Raw genomic sequence first — 26,210 nt, forward strand, 5'->3', positions numbered from 1 at the left:
TACATCAAGTACAGCAGCCTATTGTTGCACCATTAATGTATTATGCAATATAATTTTTATTGGTGTCTTCTTGTATTGTTACATGTTGTGCCCACGTGAATTCAGCCTTTTGAGACAGGGGCCCTGTTATTTCTCTGGCTCAGATCTCAGGTACAGTTATGCCTAATGGTGCTAAATAATATTAATACTTGGTGAAATTATAACTGCTCCTTAGTTACAGTAAGACAACTATTCTAATAGGCCAAAAAGAAAGCAAATGCAAGAGTTTACTGAATGTGACTTACTCTCTTGATCCTGGATAAGCACAATGCTTCAGGTACCTCAATTAGAAAGAACATGTCAAGAGCAGAGTATGCTTGAAATATCAGATATTTACCAAGGATTGTGAGGATGCAGATAAAAATTGCCACCAGTGCCTGAATGCTAACTCCAACCTGCTTATTTGCTTCTTCGCAAAAAGTGAATTCTCCTTTCTCATCACACTTGCAGACACCGATGGAAAGTGTGTTTGTGCTGCTTAGCTCTGGCGTGCCATTGTCTGAGATGATGACAGGTAGGTAGTGGATTTTCACCAGCTCACGATTAAACTGTCCATATTTGACGGTGACATTAGCTGTGTTATCTGGAAAAGGTAATGACATCTAATTAAATGATGATCTCAACGTCTGACTTTCTTTATAGATTATCAGTTGTCTGACACAATCCCTTGAGGCTCATTGAGCCTTTAAGGAACCCCACAAATAGTTGGGTGGGCATGAACAACACTTTATCTGCTGAAAAAGCCTTAACCTGTTTATAAATAACAAAAGCCCATTTGGACGCATCAGAGATTATCTCTGTAGCTTTCACCTCATGTTTCTTGGTGCCTCTCTTTTGCTATCTACTGATATCTACTGAGGGGATACACTACCGTGATTGTCAACCAATGTGAAGTTGCTATCTTCTGTGGTCAGGGAATATTTGAAGTTAACGCCGGGCAACGTTTCATCCTTGTCAGTAGCTGAAATCCTGATTATCACCTATGAAGATCCCAAAGTTCAAATTTCAGGTATGCAGTGCACACAGTGGTAAAAACACTCATTATGTAATGCAATAGCTTTGTGCTGGGCCTTTCATGGACCATCTGCAGTAAGAGATCATGTGAAGCTGCATCGCTCCAGAGGGAGCACGGTGCCTCCTGGGGCCTCCTATCCTTCTCAGTGCAATAGGAGTAATTTGAGTAAAGCCCTCTTCAAAGGACTGCTTCCTTTCCCCGTTCCATGACTAGTCAGATCCACTGGCTGGTGTGGAGGGAGAATCAGAAAAATCCCTGCTTACTTTCTGTTGAGAGCAACTGGTGCAGAGCCTCTATCCTCCCCCACAGTAGCAGGTGCTAAAAGCCAGGTAGCTTGAATCCTGCCACACAAAGAGGAAAGGGATTTTCTCTCCTACTCTGCTGTGTGGCTGTGTCATGGCTTGTAATTAACCATAAAGAGAATAAATTAATGTTCATTTAAATATCTTAAGTGGATTTTTTCTAAAGTGCCTAATGGATTTAAGAGCACTAATAACAGTGAATGTCTGACTTCTGCTCCTAAATTCCTTACTTGCTTTTGAAAATCTCCCCCAAATACCCAAAATGCACAATACAGCTACTGCATGTATGGCAGATGAATAATATATATGACTTCAATAAATAATATACCAAAAAGTATTTCAAAATCGAGTTAAAGGTCAAATACTACTCCTGGGTCTGTACACACAGCTCCCATCAAATGGTAGAATCTGGCTCGAAGACTGTAAATGAATGAATATAAATCAAAAAACTTTCATGTAAAGGCTGCAGCTGAGGAACCCATGACACCAAAAAATACCAACTCTATTTGTTGGGACACAAATTGGGTGCTGATGAAATTTGCAATCTTAATATTTACTCATGTTTTCTCCTGCCTATTTTACATAGCTCAGGTTTTGCATGTATGAATATTAGATAGATGAAAATGAATTGCTGGTGATAACTGCCATCTTGTAGGGTTAACTGAACTGTAATGTAATGGCTAATGTGCATGTATTCTGCTGACCTTCTGCGTGATGGGAGGGAGAGGGACTAAGGAGAGCGATGCAATGTGTGTGTGTCAAGTGATAGAGTTCTGTATTGTAGCAGCAAAAAGACTGAAGCAGAAAAGTCTTGAGTGCTGACAGCTTGGAGGTCAGTGCAGTCATGGAGTAGTCACTGGAAGCACACGCAGATCAGTATTTAGGATTAGCAAACAGGATAACTCTTATCAAAAGAGTTGTGGTTTAACTTGTGGTTGAAGGTATATGGTTAAGTATAAATGGGAAAAACCCTCTCATGTTATTACCTACCTTTCCTGGTGCAGCATTTTCACACACTTTGGGCTCATAAGGATAAGCAAATTCTGGAGCATTGTCATTTTGATCAAGAACCTGGATATAAACTTGTGTATGTGATTCTATGTCAGACAGTCTATCTGAAACGATAAACATAAAATAATGGATGATTTATCATTCAGTTGGCTACGGACTGAGCCCCATACAGAACTCTGGTCCTGTGCTTTGCATCATTCATGGAACTTCTTCATAATGAGCATGAATAGTACAATATATCACACGTTGAGTAATTTATGCTTATCCTACTTTTACTTATTAGATGTGAATTTAGGCCCAGATTTGTTCCTGCACAGAGATCTGCTAGACAGGGGGTGGAATGGGATGGGGGAGCTGGTTATGGCTCCCTGATTCACTGTACTGGACTCTGTGTAGGTTATAACAACCTAGGGGCTGCTCTAAACTGTGCCAGCTGTCTATAACTCCAAAGGAATGTATGGCAGTTGAAGACTGCCAAAGTATAACAAGCTTTGGCTATCCTTCCTTCCCACTTGCTCCTTGGCTGTTATGGCAGGTCTTAGAACTTTTGAAGGGTCTGGCTTAGGAAGTGCTTACAATGGCTCTACATATAGACATGAGGGGAATTTTGCTCTTTTTGTACTGTGGGAGTATAATCAGGCCAGATGCTTTTTCTAAGGGTACGTCTGCACTACCCGCCAGATCGGTGGGTAGTGATCGATCTATCGGGGATTGATTTATCGCGTGTAGTGTAGATGCAATAAATTGATCCCCGATCACTCTCCCGTCGACTGCTTAACTCCAGCAGTGCGAGAGGCAGAAGCAAAGTCAATGGGGGAGACGTGGCTGTAGATCCAGCGCCGCGAAGATGCGAAGTAAGTAATTTAAATTTGATCTAAGATATGTTAACTTCAGCTATGCTATCTTCTTTCCCCCTCCCCACCTCAGTGTAGACCAGGCCTAAGACTTATGTTAGAGATCAAGGCATAAAGGTTAGCGTTTTCAAGGGATTCTTTGCATTTGTACTGAAGGCTGTGTTAAATCTGGTTTCTGGATCCTAGCTGGAGAAGACTTGCTGAGCAACCTTGAAACTAAACCATACATGTATGTTACAGAATCTATACTTCACCTTTTAATGCTCACCAACCTGTGTTCTTGAGTATCATTAAAGTGCCATATTGACAGTTACATTCACCAAATCCAGTAGGATGTAGGTAATGTGGAATTTTTCCTCCCTATCCCTTTCCCCCTTCAGTTTTACTAGTACTTTGAACGAAGAGGAAATTATTAGAGGTGAAATCGCCTCTGATGGAGGACTCAGACACGGCCACTTTAGAGTGAGGCTATGTAGAGTTGCTGCTGTCCCAGCAGTTGTGCCACCTTGCATGCTTTGGAAGGGGAGCTCTATACCCTTCCTGCAATAAGTAGGTGTGAATGATGATGATGTGGCATGCTCTGGGGATGTCTCTGGGGGAATAGTTGCTATTCTAGACTGCTTGTTGAGTGTCAGCCATGCACTGACTCAAAGGTATATCTAGCTCAGCAGTTCTCGAACTGTGGGTCGGGACCCCGAAGTGGGTCATAACCCCGTTTTAATGGGGTCACCAGGGCTGGCGTTACACTTGCTGGGGCCTGGGATTGAAGCCAAAGCCTGAGCCCCACTGCCCAGGGATGAAGCTGAAGCTTGAGGGCTTCAGCCCTGGGCAGCGGGGCTCAAACTTCAGCCATAGGTGGCAGGGCTCAGGTTACAGGACCCCCGCCAGGGTTGAGGCCCTTGGGCTTTGACTTTGCCCCTCCCCAACCTGAGGAAGCTGGACTGGGGCTTTAACTTTGGCCCCCACCCCAGCTGGGGTGGTGGCGGTAGGGCACTCTCAGGCTTTGGTCCTCCCTCTTGGGGTCATGTAGTAATTTTTATTGTCAGAAGGGAGTCGCAGTGCAATGAAGTTTGAGAACTCCTGATTAGCTTAAGAGGGAGAGAGAGAAACAAGATATATTCTGGTTAATAAGATGAGTGAATTTGCACAATAGTAATAGGCCATATTCCAAAAAAAAGGATACTCTGCTCACTTGCTGAAGTAGACATTTGTTGGATTTGATCATTTGCAATGCAAAATCATTCTAAGGCAAACATAGGCACTTTGATCAAAGGGGTGCATTAGCTTGTGTCAAATGTTTGTTTTTGGGGGCTTTTTTTTCTCTTTTAAACTAGGATAATTCAGAAGAAACATACTGATTTTTTCCCCTCAGTGAAACAGGTGTCTAGTTAACACTTACTGTCTGCCATGATTTCTTGGGCTGCCACGGTCAGGTTATGCCAGGCACTGGCTTCTCTGTCCAGATGCTTTGAGATGAAGATATCTCCACTATTGGATACTTTGACATAGTCCCCACTAGGGCTGGATCTTCGGAGGGTATATCTGTGTTTTGTTTAAAAAGGATAATCCTCAACAAAATAAGAATAGTAATACAGTGTGTAGGATTTCAGTGATTCATTGCAGAAGGTCTGCAAGTTTTGCAAAGTGGTATGATAAACTGCAGATCTGATAATTTGCCTTTACCATGAGCTTTGGTAACTGTTCTCCTCTAGAACTAACATTTTGTAAAGCTTCAAACATATAGCAGAGAACTGTTTTCTTCTCTTCCAGCCCTCCTCACCGGATAGAATTTTCCCCCAAAATTACCTGGGCCAGAATAGAGTAAGTAGCCCAATATATCTTACGTCAGCTAGAAAACTTTCCCAAATTTGCTGTTATATGAATTTATTTATTTATTACTCCTTTGCTGACTTTAAATTAGTTCACTTTATTTTAATTTTGCAGCCTATACATGCCAAGGCAGTAGTTGCAATATAAAAAATTGCAACGATTGTACATAAACATGAAGTAAGACATACAGAATTGTGCATTTTCACTTGTCTGCTAATCTGTGTAGGAATAACGCACACGTGCTATCATAGTGACCGTATGTGGTAATTGCCCAGATGCTTAACTTTTGTGAAGTTATTGCACGTGTGTGTGTGTGTGTGTGTGTGTGAGAGAGAGACTGCACATGCAGATTATGCATTTTTGCATATGCAGTTCTTTATTTCCTTAAAATGTTGAGAATTTAACAATTGTTTGCTAGAGCTGGTATAGTATCCAGCCTCATTTACCTAATTTTCCGTTTTGCTGCATCAGGATCTACTGCCAAAACTGTGCCAAGCGGGTTTTTTGTGAAGTAGTTTTCTTTTACTTTATAAACATAAGATGGCTGAGAGAAGATGGGAGGCTCATCAACATCAAGAACTTCAATGGTAACGGTTGCAATGCTCTTTGTCCCACCAGGCTTGAAGAAACGCATATTAACCGTTGGATCAGTTGCTTCAATGTCAAACTTGTACTCTTTTATTTTTTCATAGTCCAATGGCTAAATGAAAAGAGAGACATTCTCAGTCAGTAGTAAAAATGCTATATATGCATACTGGATCGTGTGATTTGGAAATGCTAGTATGTTGTAACAGAACTAGATTATCAGGGAATCAGTTATTCAGTGCATTTCTCCCTTTTTCTGTGCATTTATTACTTGAGCAGCCTATGACTTTTTTTCCCCCACAGATCTAGTCTTTATTCAAAATTCAGCACATAAATCTCAGTCTGTAATTTTATGTCTACAGTTCTGTGGCTGTAAGCTTCAGTCAGAGCCAGCTATCTCTGACCGTAGCCAGGATAGCTAGCCTAGGGTGATCTGACCTAGCTCCTTTCTTTGAAGGTGAGATGGAAATTCACATCTCTGCCCCTGCCAACTACATTTCTCCACATTCGTTGAGGGGAGGAGATGGGGCTTTCTTGCCTGAGAGCCAGACCCTTAACTGTAAACTACAGCCAGCAATGCAGCCAATAGTAGCATGCCCAAGGTCTGTTGCTGCTCTGCCTACGAAACTCACTGGCCATGATGGGCCTCTTAGCCAAACTTGTTCACTGTATGCAGGGGCGGCTTCAGGCACCAGCGCACCAAACGCGTGCCTGGGGTGGCAAGCCACAGGGGGCAGCCTGCCAGTCACCGTGAGGGCGGCAGTCAGGCTGCCTTCAGCGGCATGCCTGCGGGAGGTCCGCTGGTCCCGCAGTTTCGGCGGCAATTCGGTGGTGGGTATGCTGAAGGCACGGGACTGGCAGACCTCCCGCAGGCATTCCGCCAAATCCGTGTTACCAGAGGACCTCCCGCAGGCAAGCCGCCGAATCCATGGGACCGACATGTGTGAGAGCAATTGAACTCAGGAGACATTTGGACATTTTGTCACAAGTTTGGAGTGGCACAATATTATCAGTGCTTCAGTGTAACCAGAAATGCCTGGAAATCAGCATGTCCAAGAGAAAACAATTTAATCTACAATGAAATAAGAATCTGGTATAGTTTGTTTTTTGCGGGGGGACAGAATTGCTTTTCTGTATACTATTAGCACCACACCTTCTAGTGCTGTTTTGTTTTGCGTTTTTTAAAAGCTGCATATTTAGGGCAGTAGGAATGCTGCAAATTTCATCTCATGCCTTGCTGTAACTCAAACTCGCTATGGCTATAAAGTACGTATATTCAGGATTCCTACTGAAAAGCTGCTTCAGTCTGGAGGGACAGTTGAGAACTGTACTGATAGTTTGAGTGATTAGATGTGGGCATGAATCAGAAAAGCTTGGATCTGACTTGAACATCAGAGAGAGATTTCACAGCCTGCCCAGGATTCAAGAAAATAAAACACCATCTCCAAACAGCTCTGAATATTGAGATGCTCATAATCTGAGTTGGTATTCTTTCCCAAGCATTCAAAAACCATGTAACAAGTCATCAGAATCATGAGATTTTGATAAGTAAAAATTGTGGGCATATTTCTTTGTGTTCTCATTTTCTGTTTTAGGGTTCACATTTTCTTTTTTCCCCTCTTCAACCATAAATGCTAGAAATCTATTTTTTTAATGAAATCTGAGATTCTTCTGCAATCACATTACTGTAAGAGCTGGGGCTTTAAGAAAATCACCAACTATCCCTAATTTCTCAGGTTCAGTCCATCTCCACCTTGTAGATAGTGTAGGTGTAGACCAGACGTGGGCAAACTACGACCCACAGGCCACATCCGGCCCAGAGGACGGTCCTGTCCAGCCCCTGAGCTCCTGGTCGGGCAGCTAGCCCCTGGCCACTTCCCTGCTGTCCTCCCTCCCCCGCACCCACTCCGCCAGCGCTCTGGGCGGCAGGGCTGCATGATCATGCAGGGCAGTGTGGCAGTGTGTCTGGCTCTGGCTGGGAGGCGCGGCTCCAGACATGCTGCTCTGAGTGGCATAGTAAGGGGACTGGGGCTGGGTGGTTGAATATGGGGCAGGGGATCCTAGGGAGCAGTCAGGGGACAGGGAGCGGTTGGATGGGGCAGAGGTTGAGGTGGACAGGGAACAGGGGGATTGTATAGGGGGTTGGGGCAGGGGTGTGGATAGGGGTCAGGGCAGTCAGGGGACAGGGAGCTGGGAGAGTCGGATAGCGGGTAGCGTCCTGGGAGAAGGTGGTCTGGGGACAAGGAGTAGGGCAGTGTTGGATGGGTGGGGGGTAGTCAGAGTGTGGAAAGTGGGAGGGGTTGGATAGGGAACAGGGCCAGGCTGTTTGGGGGGCACAGCCTTCCCTACTCCAATGTGGCCTTCGGCCCAAAAAGTTTGTCCACCCCTGGTGTAGACAGCAGTGCTTGAGATACCCAGTTGTTCCTTATATAATACACTAATCTGAAACATGCTAATTAAATAGTGATAAAGGTGTTAAACTTATGACTGGACATAGTGGCAGAGACAATAGCCTTGAAACTGTTACATAAGTTACATTGACGTTTTGCCTTAGATGACAGTGCAAACTGAGACATAAACATGGGGACAAATTCATTCTTCCGGAAACTCCACCAGTTCCAGTGAAATTGCACCATGGATGACTCTTGTCCATTATGTGCTTCAAACAATGAACCGAGCCTTTAAGTGGTTCAGGTCCTGACTCCTCTTTTCCCCAACCTTCTTGCAGATCATATGCTAGAGCAGGTGAGGAAGCGCCATGCCTGCTTTGTAATATAAGCAGCAGCCTTTTCCCCACTATGAGGGAGGTCTGCAGGGAGTAGGAGATGCTGAGAGACCTGGTGGTGGTGTGCTGGGAATTATGTTACTAGCAGCTGTGCTTTTAAGAGCATCTGGGTGGGGCATTGTGAAGCTGTTGTTATGCTCAGCCAATTGGAAACAGACTCAGAATAAATCACAATGAATCTTGCAAGCACTTGCCACTTTCAGCACTGTGGGATTACTGAACACTACAGGAAGAGGCCATGGATGAGGCTTAGTGACAAGGCCAATGTTACCAGCTCTTATGATTTTTACAAAGTCTGTCTGTGTTTAAGCCCCTGATGCTGGAATAGAGGGATCTGAGAATCTCAGCTTCACTTAAAAATTAAAAAAAAAAAAAGCTTCTAGTCTTGTTGATGACACACAGAATCTTGAAAACATGAAGTGACTACACTCAAACAGCTCAGGAACCAGGATGCCAATAAAAACAAAACCAAATTTATAATTTATAGTAGTATCATGATGCGAGGGTGGGGGCTGAATCATGATTTTTGAATTCTTGGGGTTGGTATTGTTGCAACTAATGAGGAAGTGTCTCTGGTACCAGTGATGCTGGTTTGGGAGCTTTAAGGCAGGTAGGGTTTTGGAGAAGGCCCAGGCTCCTGGAGCCCCTACCACAGTACCTGGAGGTAGTGTGGAAACCCTCCTGTTTCCACGGGAAGGGATGGGAAAGGCAGTGAAGGTTCAGGGAGGCTGTAAAACCTTAGAAAGAGGAGAAGTAAAGCGATTAACTGGAAGATTTTGAATTTTTCATTTCATTTGGACTTTGACTCCAGAAGGGGGTTCGGAAAGTCAAAGCATTAAAATCACTGGTCCACCAAGCTATCTGAATACCTAAGGACAGGGGAAACTGAGACACCAAGCTGAGGGGAGTCTGAGGTGTGCAGCCTGGAATATGATCAGGTAAATCTCAGTTACACACTGGGGGAAAATGAGTTTTTATCCTAGTAATAATACTGAATCAATTCACTTAATATATATATATATTACCTTGAAACTGAAAAAAAAAATTGGATTTTTCTGTTCCATACTGTTTTTAGAGTATAGCTAGCTTAGATATCAATTGTCAACATGACAAACAACACATTTTTCTTTGTCAATAGGAATTGTACCTTCTTTGGCTTAATTATTCCTTCATTGGTGAATGCATTTGGTATAATTTCAAAGGTATCTCTATAGTCTCCTCTGACAAAATTGTACTTTGTGTTTCTGTTTTGTGGATCATCAGAATCTTGTACTTTCAATTTGCCGACTTCACTTCCTACTCGAACGTTTTCAAAGACTTTAAAGTGGAACGATTCTGTTTAAAAAAACAAAAACAAACACAGCCCCCCCAACACATGCAAGTGAGAATTCTGTTAATTGTTCATCTCAATTTATGTTTAGCAACAAGAACATAATTTCACAGAGAATACTGAGATTATTATTTAAAAACTGCATTGATGCTCAAAAATGTCAAGATGCAGTACAGAATGAGCGAGATACCATAGAATGGATTTATTCTGCCCTAGCTGTGCATCAGAGCTTCTTTGCAAAATTCAGGGACTCTAATCAAACTTATGTATACAGTGCTGGGAGGGGTGGGGTGGGGTGAATGAGGAACAGGAAAGGGAGGAAGTTCTGTTCAATTCAAGAGATATTTTAGCAATTTTTATGAAGCAATACATCTTGATTGGATAAACTCTGATAAAATCATTTGGTTTTAATCATACCTGTTCATACCTTTCAAACAAACAATCACTTTCACAACTTACGCTGTTCAAATGTTGGGAAGTTGTCATTGATGTCAGACAAAGTAATGATGACTGTAGCAGTGCTTGAATCCCCACCGTGAAGCCCTGGAGAATCTTTTGCTTTAACCACAATTTCATAAGTAGACTGATTCTCTCTGTCTAAATCAGCTGTAGCTGTAGAAATCACTCCTTTAAAAAACACATTAAAAAGGATCAGTTTGTGACATTATGCTCCATATTCTTCATAGATATATTATGAGATGAATATGGCATAACTAAGATATATTTTATGCAAGATGGGTCATGTGAGGTAGATTGGAAAGGTTATGATTTACTGAATGTGATTACCCAATTTGTATGAATTTCTGCATCTGTATCTGAAGTTAGAAATACTATGTAATAATTACAACTGTGTTTTCACCTGGGGAATGCCTATCAGACAGTATGCAAACAGCCTGGATGGGCCAGTAGGAAGGACACTAAGACTTCGAAGATGCTAATCTAGCCTCTTTCCTGAGGATTTTCCTGGGATGCTGTTTTAACACTGCAGCGTCAGGTGATCATGTCACCTGGTACTGGACATCATTTTGGCCTTCTGGTATTTTTCCACTAGAAGGGGTGGGGTTCAAACTAGGAAACAAAGGATTCCTGCCACGTGTAAATTCTATTTAAGGTTGGGGAATGAGTTCATCTTGACTCTTCTCCACTGCCTCCCTCCCCAAGAAGGAAGACTGTTGAAAACAGCTGAAGAAACAAAGAAACTACGTTGGGCAGGGGAGCTCAGGCAAGAAAGGTCAGCCTGTGAGGGGCATACCTGGAGATTTAAGCTGAAAGCAGTGCCGTTTACCTTCAAGAAACTTTGCAACCTGCATAAAACACTTAGGGTGAGAAATTACTATTTGTAGCTAATTTCTTTAATGCATTAAGCCAGTGTTTCTCAAACTGGGGTCGCCGCTTGTGTAGGGAAAGTCCCTGGTGGGCCGGGCTGGTTTGTTTACCTGCCCCATCCGCAGGTCCAGCTGATCGAGGCTTCCAGCAGCTCCCATTGGCCTGGAGCAGCGAACAGTGGCCAGTGGGACCTGCAATCGGCCGAACCTGCAGACTGGGCAAGTAAACAAACTGGCCCGGCCCACAAGGGGCTTTCCCTACACCAGTGGCAACCCCAGTTTGAGAAACACTGCATTAAGCCTAGTTTCCGCGTTTGCTCAGTAATCTGCTTTAATATGTTTTCTATCCCATATCACTTAAAATCTACCTTTTGAAGTTGTCAAACTTATTTTTTGTTTATTCTAAAACCCAGTTTGTGAGATTCATAACCGGGGGTGGGAAAAGCGGATTTCATGAGCTTATGCTGTATAGATCTCCATACAGCACAAGACAATATACTTTTTGGTTTGGACTCCAGAAGTAGGGCTGGCTGCAGGCACCAGCATTCCAAGCAGGTACTTGGACTGCAAGTGGGGGCAATCCATGTGCCGTTAGGGCAGCACGCGCGTTTCTGTGGCGGCGGCAATTCGGCGGCAGCTTCTATGTTCAGCTGTCCGCGGCGGTGCAGCTTCTGTCTTCCAGCTGAAGACAGAAGCTGCTGCTGAATTGCTGCCGCCACGGAAATGTGTGTGCCGCCCTAACGGCACTCGGACTTCCCCTGCCGTCTGCAGCGGCAATTCGGCGTGCTGCTTGGTGTGGCGAAAACAGTAGAGTCGGCCCTGTCCAGAAGGTGTGTGCACTAGAGTGCTGGGCAATTCCCTGAGCTGAGTCTTTCCACACACAGCTGATTGCAGACCCTATGTGATTCTACAGCTGGGTGTGTCCTGGTGTGTGTGTGTGCGCGTGCACAGCTGCAGCAGGACAGGGTGACGGAGCCTCGGCTGGTGGAACTGGCAGGCTCAGTGGGACCCAGTGCATCAGGTGGCACCCTGAATTGGGGGGGTCCAATGTTGTCATAAACAAATAGCTAAGGGTTAATGTCTCTTTCACCTGAAGCACCTGACCAGAGGACCAATCAGGAAACCGGATTTTTTTCAACTCTGGGTGGAGGGAAGTTTGTGTCTGAGTCTTTTGTCTGTCTGCCTGCTTTCTCTGAGCTTTGGAGAAGTAGTTTCTGCTTTCTAATCTTCTGTTTCTAAGTGTAAGGACAAAGAGATCAGATAGTAAGTTATATGGTTTCTTTTCTTTGGTATTTGCATGAATATAAGTGCTGGAGTGCTTTGATTTGTATTCTTTTTGAATAAAGCTGTTTATTCAATATTCTTTTAAGCAATTGACCCTGTATGTGTCACCTTAATACAGAGAGACCATTTGTATGTATTTTTTCTTTCTTTTTTATATAAAGCTTTCTTTTTGAGACCTGTTGGAGTTTTCTTTTCTGGGAAATTTCAGGGAAATTGAGTCTGTACTCACCAGGGAATTGGTGGGAGGAAGAAATCAGGGGGAGATCTATGTGTGTTGGATTTGCTAGCCTGATTTTGCATTCCCTCTGGGTGTAGAGGAAAGTGCTTTTGTTTCCAGGACTGGGAACGGAGAGGGGGAGTCACTCTGTTTGGATTCACAGAGCTTGTGTCTGTGTATCTTTCCAGGAGCACCTGGAGGGGGGAAGGGAAAAAGGATTATTTCCCTTTGTTGTGAGACTCAAGGGATTTGGGTCTTGGGGTCCCCGGGGAAGGTTTTTCAGGGGGACCAGAGTGCCCCAAAACACTCTAATTTTTTGGGTGGTGGCAGCAAGTACCAGGTCCAAGCTGGTAACTAAGCTTGGAGGTTTTCATGCTAACCCCCATATTTTGGACGCTAAGGTCCAAATCTGGGACTAAAGTTATGATAAATGTGTCACACATTTATTCTAGTATATTTCACTTCACAGCAATCTTTTGTTAGATGTTCCTGTGTGTACTTCTGCTGTTGGCTTTAACTAGCATTTTGGCTATTGCTTCTAATGCTGTGGTTAGAAATCTGATTTCTAGATGATGGAATATTTTGGACATTTTGTATATCTTCATGCCGTATTTGGAGTTTTTGAATATTTTGATTACAAATCAAACACTGGCTAAATAGTATTATCCTATTATAGATATCCTTTGTAGAGGTACTGCAGCTGGAAAAAATAATGGATCCTTGCATAGTGTACTGCTGGCAATAATGTTACTCATTTAAACATGTACATCTAATACTCATATTTATTGTATGATGAATGAATCAGGAAACAAATGTAGAGCCAAATGGTCAGATATTTGGGATTAAAGGTAAAGCCCCTTAAAGCATGTACATGTACTCTGTAGAAGCAGTGTTTTATGTGCATTTGAATATAATCAGGCTCATGCACTTCCCCCTATTTCTACTTAGCATGGGAATAATCTGAAGTGTGGCTGGACACAGTGAAAGTTGGCAGATCAAGCACATTCACGTGTAACAATAGCTCCCCAAATGTCTGAGAGGACCTGCATAGCAAAGTCTCCATGAATTCATTGGAGAAGTCAAGTTTAGTGCTTTGTTGCATGTGTATACATTCAGCCAAACTATGTAACAATAGAAGTCATATGGCAATCAACAAATGATGCATCCTTTTTCTTTACTGATGATCAGCTGACTGTGGGTGGTGAAAAAATGCACACTGTACACTATCTCAAAGGGTGTCCGGAAAAGCTGTCACACTTCCTTTTAGTTAATCTATAGTCAAGACCTCAGCTTGATGCTATTATTTTTATGCATAAATATTCTGGGAAATGGTAAAGTACATTTACATAATTCAAATAATGTATTTCTATAGTTTGAATATTTATAGGACCCCTTCCGCTGTACTATATCATCAAAAAGGTGGCAATTGCAAGAAAGAGAACTTATTGGAAAGATTAGTGAATCTATGCCTTGCTATTGGTATGAAGACGGTGGGAGATAACTCTTTGCCTCGTATAGCAGACAGCATGATGGTAGTCATAAAATAGACAGAGGTAAATACAGTATTTATATATAAAAAAATTAGTTAACTACAATCCTGGGTGGGTTTACAAATCTCCAGGAAGGCAGATAATGACTAAATCAATTGCCAGTGCTTAAGGGACAAATCAACTGCTGGAAGTCTACCTCTTATCCCACCAGTGAGATGCATAAACTGGATTAGTTAGGTTCAGGGGTCCCAGGACAAAGACACTTTGACACAGATAAAAGGATTGCCTCTCTATGAGCTCTGCAGGGGGAGACAATGAAAGTCAGACAGAACTGGGGGCAGAGACTGGAGAAGTGCAAGCTGTCTCGTCCTGGGACAAACTTGCACGTTTTTAGGCAAGTCAAGATTTACGTGAGATAACAAAAGCCTATATGCATACTGTTTTAACCTTACCCCTCCCTGTTATGTTCCAATGGATAAATTATTAATACTTTTGTTTTGAAGAGGCTGTTCTGTGTCACTGCATTTACCAGCTGGTCACAGCTGCCAAAGGGAAGTTTGTAGCAGAGGACTCATGGGTGGCGAACAGGGATACTGTGACATGAGGACCCCATCTAAAAGTGGGGTTATTTGTTGGATTCCACCCTGGGAGAAATACAGGCATGGGCCTGTCACTTACTGGTGCCCATGGAGAGACTGAGTGAAGGGTCTGGGATACAGCCACATCTCGCCCAATAACAGTTGTAAGAATTTCAGTGATGTACAATATTTCTGTGCTATCTCGTTCTTATTCCTGGTCAGTGGGATGAGTGATATCTCACTCGAAACTGAAGTTGTCAGATAAATTCAGCTCAATCTCATTTGCAAATTTCAGCCTTGAACTAGGTGCCTTCACTGCACCTGCCTTCACCAGGGGGAAATTCACCCCTTTACCCTTCCCCCTCCAGCATTTAGTACACAAATGCCTTTTGGTTTTTCAGTTCACTTTCACATTCCTAAATAATACAGACAGTGTCACCAGAACAAAACCTCTCCGTAAATACATTCTTGCTGATAACTAAACCTCCAACTCATTCTCTGGCTTGGCTAGAATGATAAAGGCTTAAACGTGTGACATTTGTAAAGTATATGGTAAAAGTTGAAAAGTGTGTGTCATGCTTACCTGATTCATCTACTGTGAAATAGCGCTCTCCTTGAATAACTTGGTATATGACTGTGGCATGACCTGCAACGGTTGGGTCATCAGCATCCACTGCTGTCACTTTGGTGACTGAAGTTCCTAGAGAAGGAATTATCACATGATACATTTACTAAAAATCCCCTCTGTTAAACAGAAACATAAGGAGAAATGAGTAATCAAAGAACTTACCTACTGGTGACATTTCTGGGACAGAACCATTGAACACTTTTTGTACAAACACAGGAACATTATCATTAACATCATAGACTTTGATGATAAATCTGGATGGTGGCTCCAGTGATTTGTTAGTTGTTCTGTCAATAAAGAGAGCTGTCAGCTCATACTCTGATTTCTTTTCTCGGTCCAGCCTCTCAAATGCATACACATCTCCGGTGTCTTCACGGACTTTAAAGATGCTGTTGGCATACTCCCCCTCAAGAACATACATAGCATTTTTATTCCTTGAACTTGATGTGATCTAGAAAGTATAATTGAGGGAGTTAAAAGTGAGTTTTAAAATCTGAAAACAGAACACTTTCTGCATGGAGATGTACATAATATTCATACAGATAAATTTCAGCAAATAGCTAAAGCCATTACTTTAGTTCAGTGGTTCCCAAACCTGGGGCGTGACTTGTTCTGGGTAAGCCCTCGGCCTGTGCCGCTTCCTGCAGCTCCCATTGGCCGAGAACTGCGGCCACTGGAAGCCACAATCGGCCAAACCTGTGGATGTGGCAGGTAAACAAACTGGCCCGGCCCGCCAGGGGCTTACCCTGAACAAGCCACACGTCTAGTTTGGAAGCCATTGCTTTAATTCATCTATAAATAATTTGCAGTTGCTGGTTTGCACAAATCAAGTATAAATTAGGGAATTCCTGCCTCATTTCCCCTTTGAAGCATAGGCAGTTATCCAATTTGCAATAAGAACTGTGTGTATAAAATCTCACCTAAGTGCACCACCAAACTTTACAGTTGAGTTTTTGAGGCCATTTGATTCCTATATCACCTTTCCACTATCACCTCTTCCTAGCTACTCTTTTCATAAATTAAATCCAACTATTAGCAATATACATTATCCCACTGAAGATGGCCTGAATATTCAGACCTAAATGCTGAGACTGGAAAAACTCACTAGCTTTGTTTTTCCAATAATGTTGTCTTATCCCAAGACTTTCAAAAACTAAGTGACTAATGACTTTCTGATTTTGAGAGAGTCCCCAGCACCCACCCTCTGGAAGTTTGACCCTCTTTAATGCAGTTTCCTAAGCTATCATCCGAAATCACTAGTTAATTTTGAAGATCTGGGCTTAGGTTTCTTGGTTTTAATGCCATATTTGTAAGCCTTACCCAAATGTTACATACTTGCTCTGGTTCAGCATTTCAACTGAATAAATAAATGGACTTGAGGAAACAGTTGAGGATTTTTATAATTTCTGTAATGGAAATCTTACGCAAACACTTAATTTGGGATTGCTATGATCATCAGGTAAGTGTTCCACTTATCACAGATTTTGAATCCTGGGGTCAAATCCTGACCCCGTTTGGTGTTTTGCTATTGACTTCACTGTGGTCAGGATTTCACCCATGGAATTCAGGGCCTCTTGGAGTGGTGGATCATCTGTCACACCCCAGTGGTAATATTTATTTATTTTATTCCTTCCTTCCTTCTACTGCTATTTGGTTTATAGTAGTAACCTCAGTGTGCTAGGCACTTTCAAAGCATGTAATAAGATTCAGTAGTTTACAATTTATGAAGATGACTGACATAAAAAGGATGGGGGAAAAGGGATAAAATATACAATCAACTTTAAAAAATATTGAATTCACTCTCCCTACAGGTTCTGTACATTATTGTTAACCTGGAGGTAACTTTGATTCTTCTATTTCGACATCTTATCTCCTGATTCCTGATAGAAGATTTAAACTACTTAAAATAACATTTATTGTACAAAGATATATGCTCTCGATATATTAGCACTCTTATTCCATTTATTGCAGTTGGATACTCACCAGCAGTCCCTATAATTAACCAAGAATTTCCACTCCTACATTTCTGATGTTATCAGAGGTTGCATTTGCTTTTGTGTTTAGCATTTCTGCTTTATCTTGCTGATGGTCAGGCTATTGCTGTTAAACAGTTTTTTGTTTACATCCCCCCTTTTTGTAGTATGTCATGGAATTCTTCTTCTTCCTTTATTCCACATTTTACGTCATGTTTTTTGTGGCTTCCTGATCCTGGGGCTGCTGAGGAGTGTCTTAGAACTCCTGAGATGCAACTGAGGGCAGCTTGAATTGTGCTAGATGACAGTGATTTCCAGAGTTCATGCTGGCAGCCAAGGCTTCTCAGGTTGTCAGGATGCCCCAGCACATCCCCTGCACCAGGGGCCATAGTGGTGTGGCCCAGAGCCTTTACACCAACTCTGCACCATCTATATATTTCCTTACTGAAGAGAGATGCTTATGATTTTAAAACTATTCCCATTTTTAATAAAACCCTTCAATAAGTAGAGTCTATGCAGGTATTTGTATATTTCAACACGTTCCTTAGAAGTTAATTTTATGATTGGGTTTGTGGGAAGAAACCACATTCATTGAAGGGCTTCCTAACTTCGTAAAGTGGTCTTAAGTCTAGGTGCTGTAATTTTGATATTAATACCTAGCTAAAGAGGGAGAGAGAGTGTAAATTTTGGTGGTTCTAACACTTTAACTTTTCATTAGCTGTTACTTTTCTCACTGGTAGAATCTGCCCAGATAGATCATGGTCTGATTAGTGGAAAAATCTTGTTAGATTGGCTAGTCCATCCCCACAGGGACTAATGCCGGATTGTTCCCTATAGCAGTCTTATTTTAAATGCGTCGGAAAAATTAGGCTTTTTTCATATTGTTTTCTAGCTCTCAATTAGATGCCTGAATATTATTTCTTGATGGGATAACTGCTTCTCCACTGAGGTTTTTTGCTTTGGATCAGCCCTTTCCCCTTGTAATGCTCCAAGGAAGTGCCCTCTCTTGATATATTTGCAGGTAACTGATAAGACAGTCTCACAGGATTTTGGCTAGCATCCCACTGCTGTGTGCATTCCTACTACAACTGAGATGCAAAGAATAGATTCTCTGCTTTACTGTATGAATTCTTTTCTTATTATACTTGGTGATGTAAATAATTTGCCTATTTCCCATCCCACTGTTGTCCTATACCACACGTTAAAAACTCTCACCACATATTAAAGGTAGGAGCATATACTGTGTCTTCTCTCTCTCAATCTCTATTTGTCTGATTCAATGTAGCACAGGGACTTCCAAAACTGCCTTTGTTAAAACTGTGGGGATGAACCTATAGAGAAAGCATCCTGGGTCATAAAAAATAAAATCAACCTATATGAGCCTATTCCTGCTGCTGTCACTCAATTCTACATGCCTGCTGTTGTAGCCTTTATTTAGAGACTTATCAAGTGTTCAATCCTGCCAATCCAATGCCTTGCATGCAGACTTTGCAAAAGTAATCAAAAGCATTCCATTGCTGGAAGACCACAGAGCACCATACAAAGTGAATTATTCTCTTATTTAGGACAGCACCAGGAATAGAGGTGTTCTTCTCAATCTCCTATTGAATTGGTTTGAAATGAAGCAGAAATGCCCTGTGTTAGCTGAGATACCCCATGGCCTCTTTCTGTCTCGCTCACCGCCAGTAAACAGCGCTGATCCAGAAAAGTCTGTTTCATTTTACCAAGGCAGGCTGACAGGTGCTGATTGTCGTACATGGGAAGAAAACATACAGCTGCATTTATCAGAAAAGTGTCAAACTTGTTCAGACTGAAAGACTACATTTGAAGAACTTTGCCAGGGTGATGTGCAGTTAATCATAGGATTTTATGAGCAATGTACTATAGAAAATGAGTTTGCAAGTAGGTCAATGCTCTTTTTTTTTAACAATTAATTTTTTACTGAATTGTGAAAAAACCTGAGGACTACAACATTTCCAAATATAGCCCCTCCCCCCCCATTTTGGTCTAATCTGAGAACTATAGGCTTTCTTTTAAAAGAAAGAGAACCAAACAAGTTAATACCACAACTGCATCTAAGGTGGTATTATCAACTCACTGAGTGCTGGTATAACTCTTCTGCCTTTTAAAGTCCATGGTAAACTTTTACATTAAGTCTAATGAGAGTAAATTTCAAGAGTGGTTGGCAATGGCCTAAAATTCCACCCTTTGTGTATACCCTAAAGGGAATCTTTCAAATGATGTTCACTCTTGCGGTATATAGCAGGCATGTCAGGTTTAGCTGCCAAATTTTCATGGTTCTAGTTTGATGGCTCGATGAATAAAAGAATAAAACAAAACACAAAAATTGACAACCTGTTTGAGATTAGCCATGAACACAGCATGCCTGGAGAATGGCTGACAGGTTAGAATTGTATCCCTTTAGTATATTTAATTCATCTAGTGTTCATGAGACATTTTATATGTCATGGTGACTGATTTTTCTTATTACAGAGACTTGAAGTCAACACAGTTGTTTAATTAGAATATGCAAATTTGCCATGCACACAGAAATAAGTTGATTGAGTGCTGATAATGACACTAGTCTAAATACAGTATAACTCAGGCAGCCTGCAGATATAAGTGGTAGGACTTAAACTCTTCTGAGACTGTTAGAAGCTGAAGATATGATAATATATTTTTGGAAAGGTAGTTTCCCCCTGGATTTGCAGTAAGGTTGTAGATCTGACCTATGACCTTGAAATTAGGACCTATTAATGAAATCCACAAAGAAATAAGCAGAAAGAACTCTCTTCAGATTTGCTACAATTGTATTTTGGGCCCAATACAACAGATTGAAATCAATGGAAAAACTCCTATTGATTTCACTGAGCTTTGAATCAGGTGCTTGTTGAGGGTAAAATCTATAAATAAACTCATTAACTTCTGAATTCTGATTTATTTACACTGACTGTATCCATTCCTTAGCTATGTGGCTCTATTAGCTGTTTATAATTCATATGCGCACAAATAACAAATTATCAAATTAAATGAGCACACAACACAAGAGTTTTGTTTTTGCATCAAATAGACTCTGCACATCTTGACTTTTGGCATAATTTAAAAAAAAAGATGTGCAAAAATAAAGCATCTCATTCAAATTACTCTTCTTTTTTTAATCTGCACAGATTGGTATCTACAGGTAATAGTGAAATGCAGATGCATGAAGCTACAATTACAAATATTAAGCATATCCAGGGGCAGCTCTATGTATTTTGCCGCCCCAAGCATGGCAGTCAGGTGGCTTTCGGCGGCATGACTGCGGGAGGTCCGCTGGTAACACGGATTCAATGGCATGCCTGCGGGAGGTCCACCGGTCCTGCACCTATGGTGTACCCACCGCTGAATTGCCGCCGAAACCGTGGGACCGGTGGACCTCCCGCAGGTGTGCCACCGAAGGCAGCCTGACTGCCGCCCTCACTGCGACTGGCAGGCTGCCCCCGTGGCTTGCCGCCCCAGGCACATGCTTGGTGCGCTGGTGCCTGAAGCCGCCCCTAGCATATCGCAGCTTTATTGTCAATTTAAAAATGAAGCACAAGTTCAGTAATGTCATATGTGATTTTTAGGGAGCAACCATGGAGTAATTAGAATATGCACTTCTGCTGCACAATGAACAGATTAAATCTATTTTCAGTAAAACTGGATTCTCAATGTAGACCATGTTGCTTGTTGGTGGATCAACCGTTGTCTCAAAATGCTCTATAGGATAATTTGTTTCATGACTGCCACATGAATCTATCAAACTTGCAGATTATAGGTTGTTTTAGTAGAACTGACTTTGGAGAGTCAGAGTAGAGGGTAAATAAGATTAGCATAGTTTGATACTTAAATTTAAATGAGTGATTTGTGTGTGTGTGTGTGTGTGCGAGAGAGAGAAAATTTTATTAAATAGTCTTGTAAAACTATCCATGCTTACTGCAGGCATTTTCAACTAACTCTACTATTCCCAAAGCAGGCTGTAAATTGTGTTCCTAACTCTCCCTAAATAACCAAATACTAATTTACAGTCACTGGGGGATGAGAAGTACAGTAGTAACGTGTATCCAGAGAGAGAGACTGGCATGCTAAACTACCTAATCATTTCTCTATTGTCTATAGAATTATGCAGTTTCTCTGGTAATCAAGTTTTGTCTCTGATACTGAACCACCCATAACCACTTCCTCATGCTCACTTTCCCTCTAAAAGGAGAACAGCAGTCAGAATTTATGAATATTGTAATAAAAGCACAAGTTCACTTCTCAATACATTTATTTAGAACCTAGAAGCATGAGCTAGATCCATAGCTGGAATAAACTGGTGTAGCTGCACTGAAGTTAATAGAGCTGGGCCAATTTACATCAGCAGAAGATATGGTCATTAAAAGACAGAATTCTGGCCTGTGTTTCAGGAAGAAGATAAACTGAGATGCGGGAAAATGGTAGTGTAATATTAGTGCAACTAATTTACCATTCATCCCATTACACCTGTATGCCACCAAAATACTTCCCAGTTGCACAGATGTCCAACCAATTTATAAAACCTATTTGTATTTTACAAATAAAATAGATTTTGGTTTTGTGACATTATTCTTGGTTTACTATAAGTCTTCAAATTGTTACCATTACCCCCATCCTGTAGCTTGGGATTAAAACCACATTACAATTTTCTTTCTTCTGTCACACCTACAATGTCAAAAAGTAAACCTGTTCATCAAGCTCTTGCATGGTATTGTTTCATCCTAGTTAGTAACTGCTGATTGATTGCTAATACATTGTTAATTACCTTTCCAACATGATGTGGTAATGGTGAATTAATCTCTTCCATGATATGCATTTGATTCCAGATCCATTCTCTCTTAAATCGTTTATGACTGTTACTGCTTGGTGAAAGATTTAGTTTTGTCTTGAAATCTTCTGTGTAAACAGAGGCTGGAGCCAAGATCAGGGAGAAAAGGAGAATAAACTTTTTCATCTTCTTTTGCAACCTAGAAAACATTGTAAAATATGAACAGTAGGGAATATAGAACAGAGATTTCTTAAGTAATGGTAAATGGCTGCTAGAGAGAGCCAAACTCATGAAGGCTCAGAATTGGCTCTGGCTCAGCTCAACATCCAAGCCAATAAACCTACGGAGCCTACATTTGTTCCCACACCAATATAAGTCACAATTAACTCCACTGAAGTTACTGGATTTACCCTAGAGTATCAGGCCAATTAATTACAGTACAACTAACGCTGATCAAAAAATGGAATTTCCATCAGTAGTATATACCTTGATAGCATTCATCACCAGGTATTTTTGATAGGTTTCCACACCCCAGTTAGGGCTTATATTCCACCCTCTATCCCCATTTCCATTGGCGTCGAAGTCTGGCGCCGAAGGCCATTTTGAGAAAATATTTTGTTGATTATTTTTTATGTTTGAATAGGGGGTATGTTGCGTGCTTGTGCTCAGATACATTTGCTTTTTTGTTTAGAGAAAAAGGATAGAGTATGAGAGCATAAAGATTAAAAAAAGAAAGCATTGGTAAGGTTTAGAGGGCAAAAGGAAAGAGAAGTTGTTTGATGAGGTTGAGTAAGGAGAGATGAAGCAGGCCAAGGGGAGGTGCTGGCTGCCGCTTCCTGCAGCCCCCATTGCCTGGAATGGTGAACCGTGGCCATTGAGAGCTGCGATCGGCCAAACCTGTGGATGCTGCAGGTAAACAAACCGGCCCAGCCCACCAGACCCATTCACCCCTGTGGGCTGTGCTTCCTTGTCAGACTACATCTCCTGCGATGCACAGAGCTTCCCCTTGTGTCTAAGCAGTTGCTCCCATGATGAACTGAGGCAACTCAGGTGGATGCAGAGTTATATCAGCTGAATAAAATCAAATAGGAAGTTTTGAGTCATGAATATTAAAAGATTCTTATGGACAGTATCAAAACAATGTTCTAACAGAAATTTAACAAAAACAGCATCTGTGAGTTAGCGGATCATAGCTAAGAAGGCTGCTGCTTTGCCTGCTTTTCAACAAATACAAGTGAAAGTTATATTAATTTTTTTTTGGTAAAGGAATAATCACCTGAAAAGACAAACCTATATGAAGAAACAGCCCTTTATTTAGCACTTTTGCATGTGTTGTAATAAAAAAGGTGTAACATCTCTTCATGAGAGGCTTGACTGCCAGCCTTCTAGGTGCAGCCATTTTTAATCTTCAGACCTGTTTAAATAGAAGCTCCTTACTTAGGGAGGGAGGCTGCACGATATTGTTAGCCAATAGTTTAGGGCTTTCCCTCCCTAAAACATAGGGGAATTTTTTTTATCACTATTTGTTACTTTTATAAAGAGGTTGTTATAAAAGTGGATGGGTAGGGTTCTGTGGCCTGCCTTGTGCAGGAGGTCAGACTAGATGATCATATTGGTCCCTTCTGACCTATGAGTCTATGAGGTTTTCTGTGTTTTTAACCCTGGAATGTTTCGGCATGCTCTTTTTTTATTGAAACATATGCAAAAGTGCTAAATGAAGGGATGTCTCTTCATATAGGCTTGTCTTTTCAAGTGTTTATTCCCTTACAAGCCTTAATATAACTTTCATCTCTGTTTGTTAAGAAGTGGGGGAAGAAGCAGTCATCTTCCCTCTGATCCACTGGCTCACAGACACTGTTTTTGCTGCAGCTTCTAATTGTCCTCACTAAAAACATAGGGAAAAGCTTTTAAAAACGTCTTGTTAGTAAGGGTTTGTGGGTTTAACTCTGGGTTGTTTCTGCATGCTCATTTTTTATAACAACACATGCAAAAGTGCTAAATAAAGGGCTCTTTCTTCATATAGGTTTGTCTTCTCAAGTGTTTATTCCTTTACAAAACTTAATATAACTTTCAATTGCATTTGTTAAAAAGTTGGGGGGAGAAACAAACTTCTTCTTTCTGATCCACTGGTTTACAGAATAAGGGGAGTATAAACTGGCTGTAACTAAGGCCCTGTGGTTTTAAACCTGGGGTGTTTCTGCATGCTCTATTTTATTGAAACACACCTATAAAAATGTTACATGAAGGGATGTGTCGTCTTATAGGCTTGTCTTTTAAAGTGTTTATTCCTTTATAAGAGTTTCACCTCTATTTGTTAAAAAGTAGAGGAAGAAGAAATCTTCTTCTCTCTGATCCACTGGCTTACAAAGGCTGTTTTTGGTGAAAAAGCACGCTGCTTCAAATTGTCTCACTAAACAGTAACCAATGTTAGTCTAAAACGTAGGGGGAAACTTTTAAAAATTGTTTGTTACTAAGGGCTTATGGTTTTAACTTTTATTAAGGCCCCTATGTAAAAGTGCTACATAGTGGGGAAAAATGCTTGGGGTCTGTTTTTTTTAGATAAGAATAAGGCAGTTAAAGGTGTGGCGGGGAAGGGTGATGGCTCTTGTTTTAAAACCTTGGGATTATAGGACTGGTTCAGGAAAATGAATTCTACGACACTGCTGTAGAACAACATCTGATTGGACCAGTCCAAATCAGGCGGTGATAACAAGCCTGAGGGGCTGTGAACCTGGGAAGTTCTTTTTCCGCAGAAACACTTGGAAGGGTAAAATCTCTCTTTCTCTCTCTCTGACTCAACCACGTGCTGTCTATCTTTGCCCTTTGAAAAGGGGCTTTCTTTTCCCTTTTCTTACCCTGTTCTCTCTTTTAACCTATCTTTATATGTTTCTCTTTTTTATTTAACTCTTTTTAAATATTCTTTTTAAAACCTATACTTGTATTTAATAGTTTAAAGGCCTTACTATTAACCTGTCTTTATACTTTTTTACCATGTGCTTACTAAACAGTCTCTGCTTCAGTAAATGCCCTTTTTTTTGCCATGTGTGTTTTTTTAAATCAATTTTTCAATATTATTTAATATTTTTAAATGCTCTTTTCTTAACCTACCCTTATATTTAATACACCTTTTACATTATCTCAACATTTTTAATTCTTTAATAACATACCAAACTAGTCCTTTAAAATTCTCTCTTATTAAACCTCACCAAAAATCTCTTTTCTTTAACAACTTGCCTCTATTCTTTCAAATTAACCCTTTAAAAATCTCAATTTCTTTAAAGTTCTCTCTTTCTATTCTTTAATAAAATGCCAAACTACCTTTAAAATCATCTCTCCTTACCCTCATCAAACAACCTTTCTTTCCTTTTTTCTCTAAACTTTACCAAAACTTAATTTTTTTAATCTTTATGCTCTCTCACTCTTCTTTCATCCTTTTTCTCTAAACAAACAAGCAAATGTATCAAAGCACAAGCACGCAACATACCCCCTATTCAAACATAAAAAATAATCATCAATTTTTTTAAAAAAAAATGGCCGACGGCACCAAACTTCGACACCAACGGAAACAGGGATGGAGGGTGGGATATAATTCCTAAATGGGGCATGGAAACCTGTCAAAAAATACATGGTGATGAATGCTATCTAGGTATATAGTACTTCTATCCCATAGTAAATTCTGAAATTTTGACATTCATTTTCATCCAAATCAGGAAAAAAATATGAAATATCAAAACTTTTCATGAAAGAAAAAAATTTCTGTTAGAACATTGCTTGATACTGTTCATATGAACGTTTCAACATTCACGAATCAAAACTTCCCATTTGGTTTTGTTTGCTCATACTACACTGCATCTGTCTGAGCTGCCTCAGTTCATCATGGAAGCAACTGCTTAGACGCAGGGGGAAGCTCTGTGCATCGCAGGAGATGTAGTGTGCCAAGGAAGCACAGCCCATGGGGTGAATGTGGGTAGGAGGCAATACGACAGTTCAGGCAGATGCAAAGATTAATGCCAACTCAACCTGAAACAAAAGGTTCTGGCTCGATGAAATGAAATGTTTTGATTTTCCAGACAGTAAATTCTGCTGAAATCCATATTTTCACGAAAATATTGACTTAGAAAAAACCCCATCTTTTGAATGAAAACATGTTTAATGTGAAA

General features: G+C 41.0%; 1 protein-coding gene across 1 annotated transcript in view; it reads right to left on the reverse strand.

Annotated features, from left to right (window-relative positions):
• The window catches only part of CDH5 (cadherin 5), a 52,431-nt gene that overhangs the window by 5,398 nt on the left and 20,823 nt on the right, over positions 1-26,210 (reverse strand). The window contains exons 2-11 of the mRNA XM_030582274.1: positions 22,048-22,249; positions 15,436-15,724; positions 15,229-15,345; positions 10,211-10,378; positions 9,569-9,756; positions 5,498-5,751; positions 4,621-4,763; positions 2,347-2,471; positions 911-1,019; positions 377-622 (exon numbers count right to left, since the gene is read on the reverse strand). Coding sequence (XP_030438134.1) covers positions 377-622; positions 911-1,019; positions 2,347-2,471; positions 4,621-4,763; positions 5,498-5,751; positions 9,569-9,756; positions 10,211-10,378; positions 15,229-15,345; positions 15,436-15,724; positions 22,048-22,236 — 1,828 coding nt within the window. The 5' untranslated portion in view covers positions 22,237-22,249. The remainder of the gene's footprint in view (positions 1-376; positions 623-910; positions 1,020-2,346; positions 2,472-4,620; positions 4,764-5,497; positions 5,752-9,568; positions 9,757-10,210; positions 10,379-15,228; positions 15,346-15,435; positions 15,725-22,047; positions 22,250-26,210) is intronic.

Source organism: Gopherus evgoodei, chromosome 12, assembly GCF_007399415.2.
Source record: "Gopherus evgoodei ecotype Sinaloan lineage chromosome 12, rGopEvg1_v1.p, whole genome shotgun sequence".
Taxonomy (NCBI): Eukaryota; Metazoa; Chordata; order Testudines; family Testudinidae; genus Gopherus; species Gopherus evgoodei.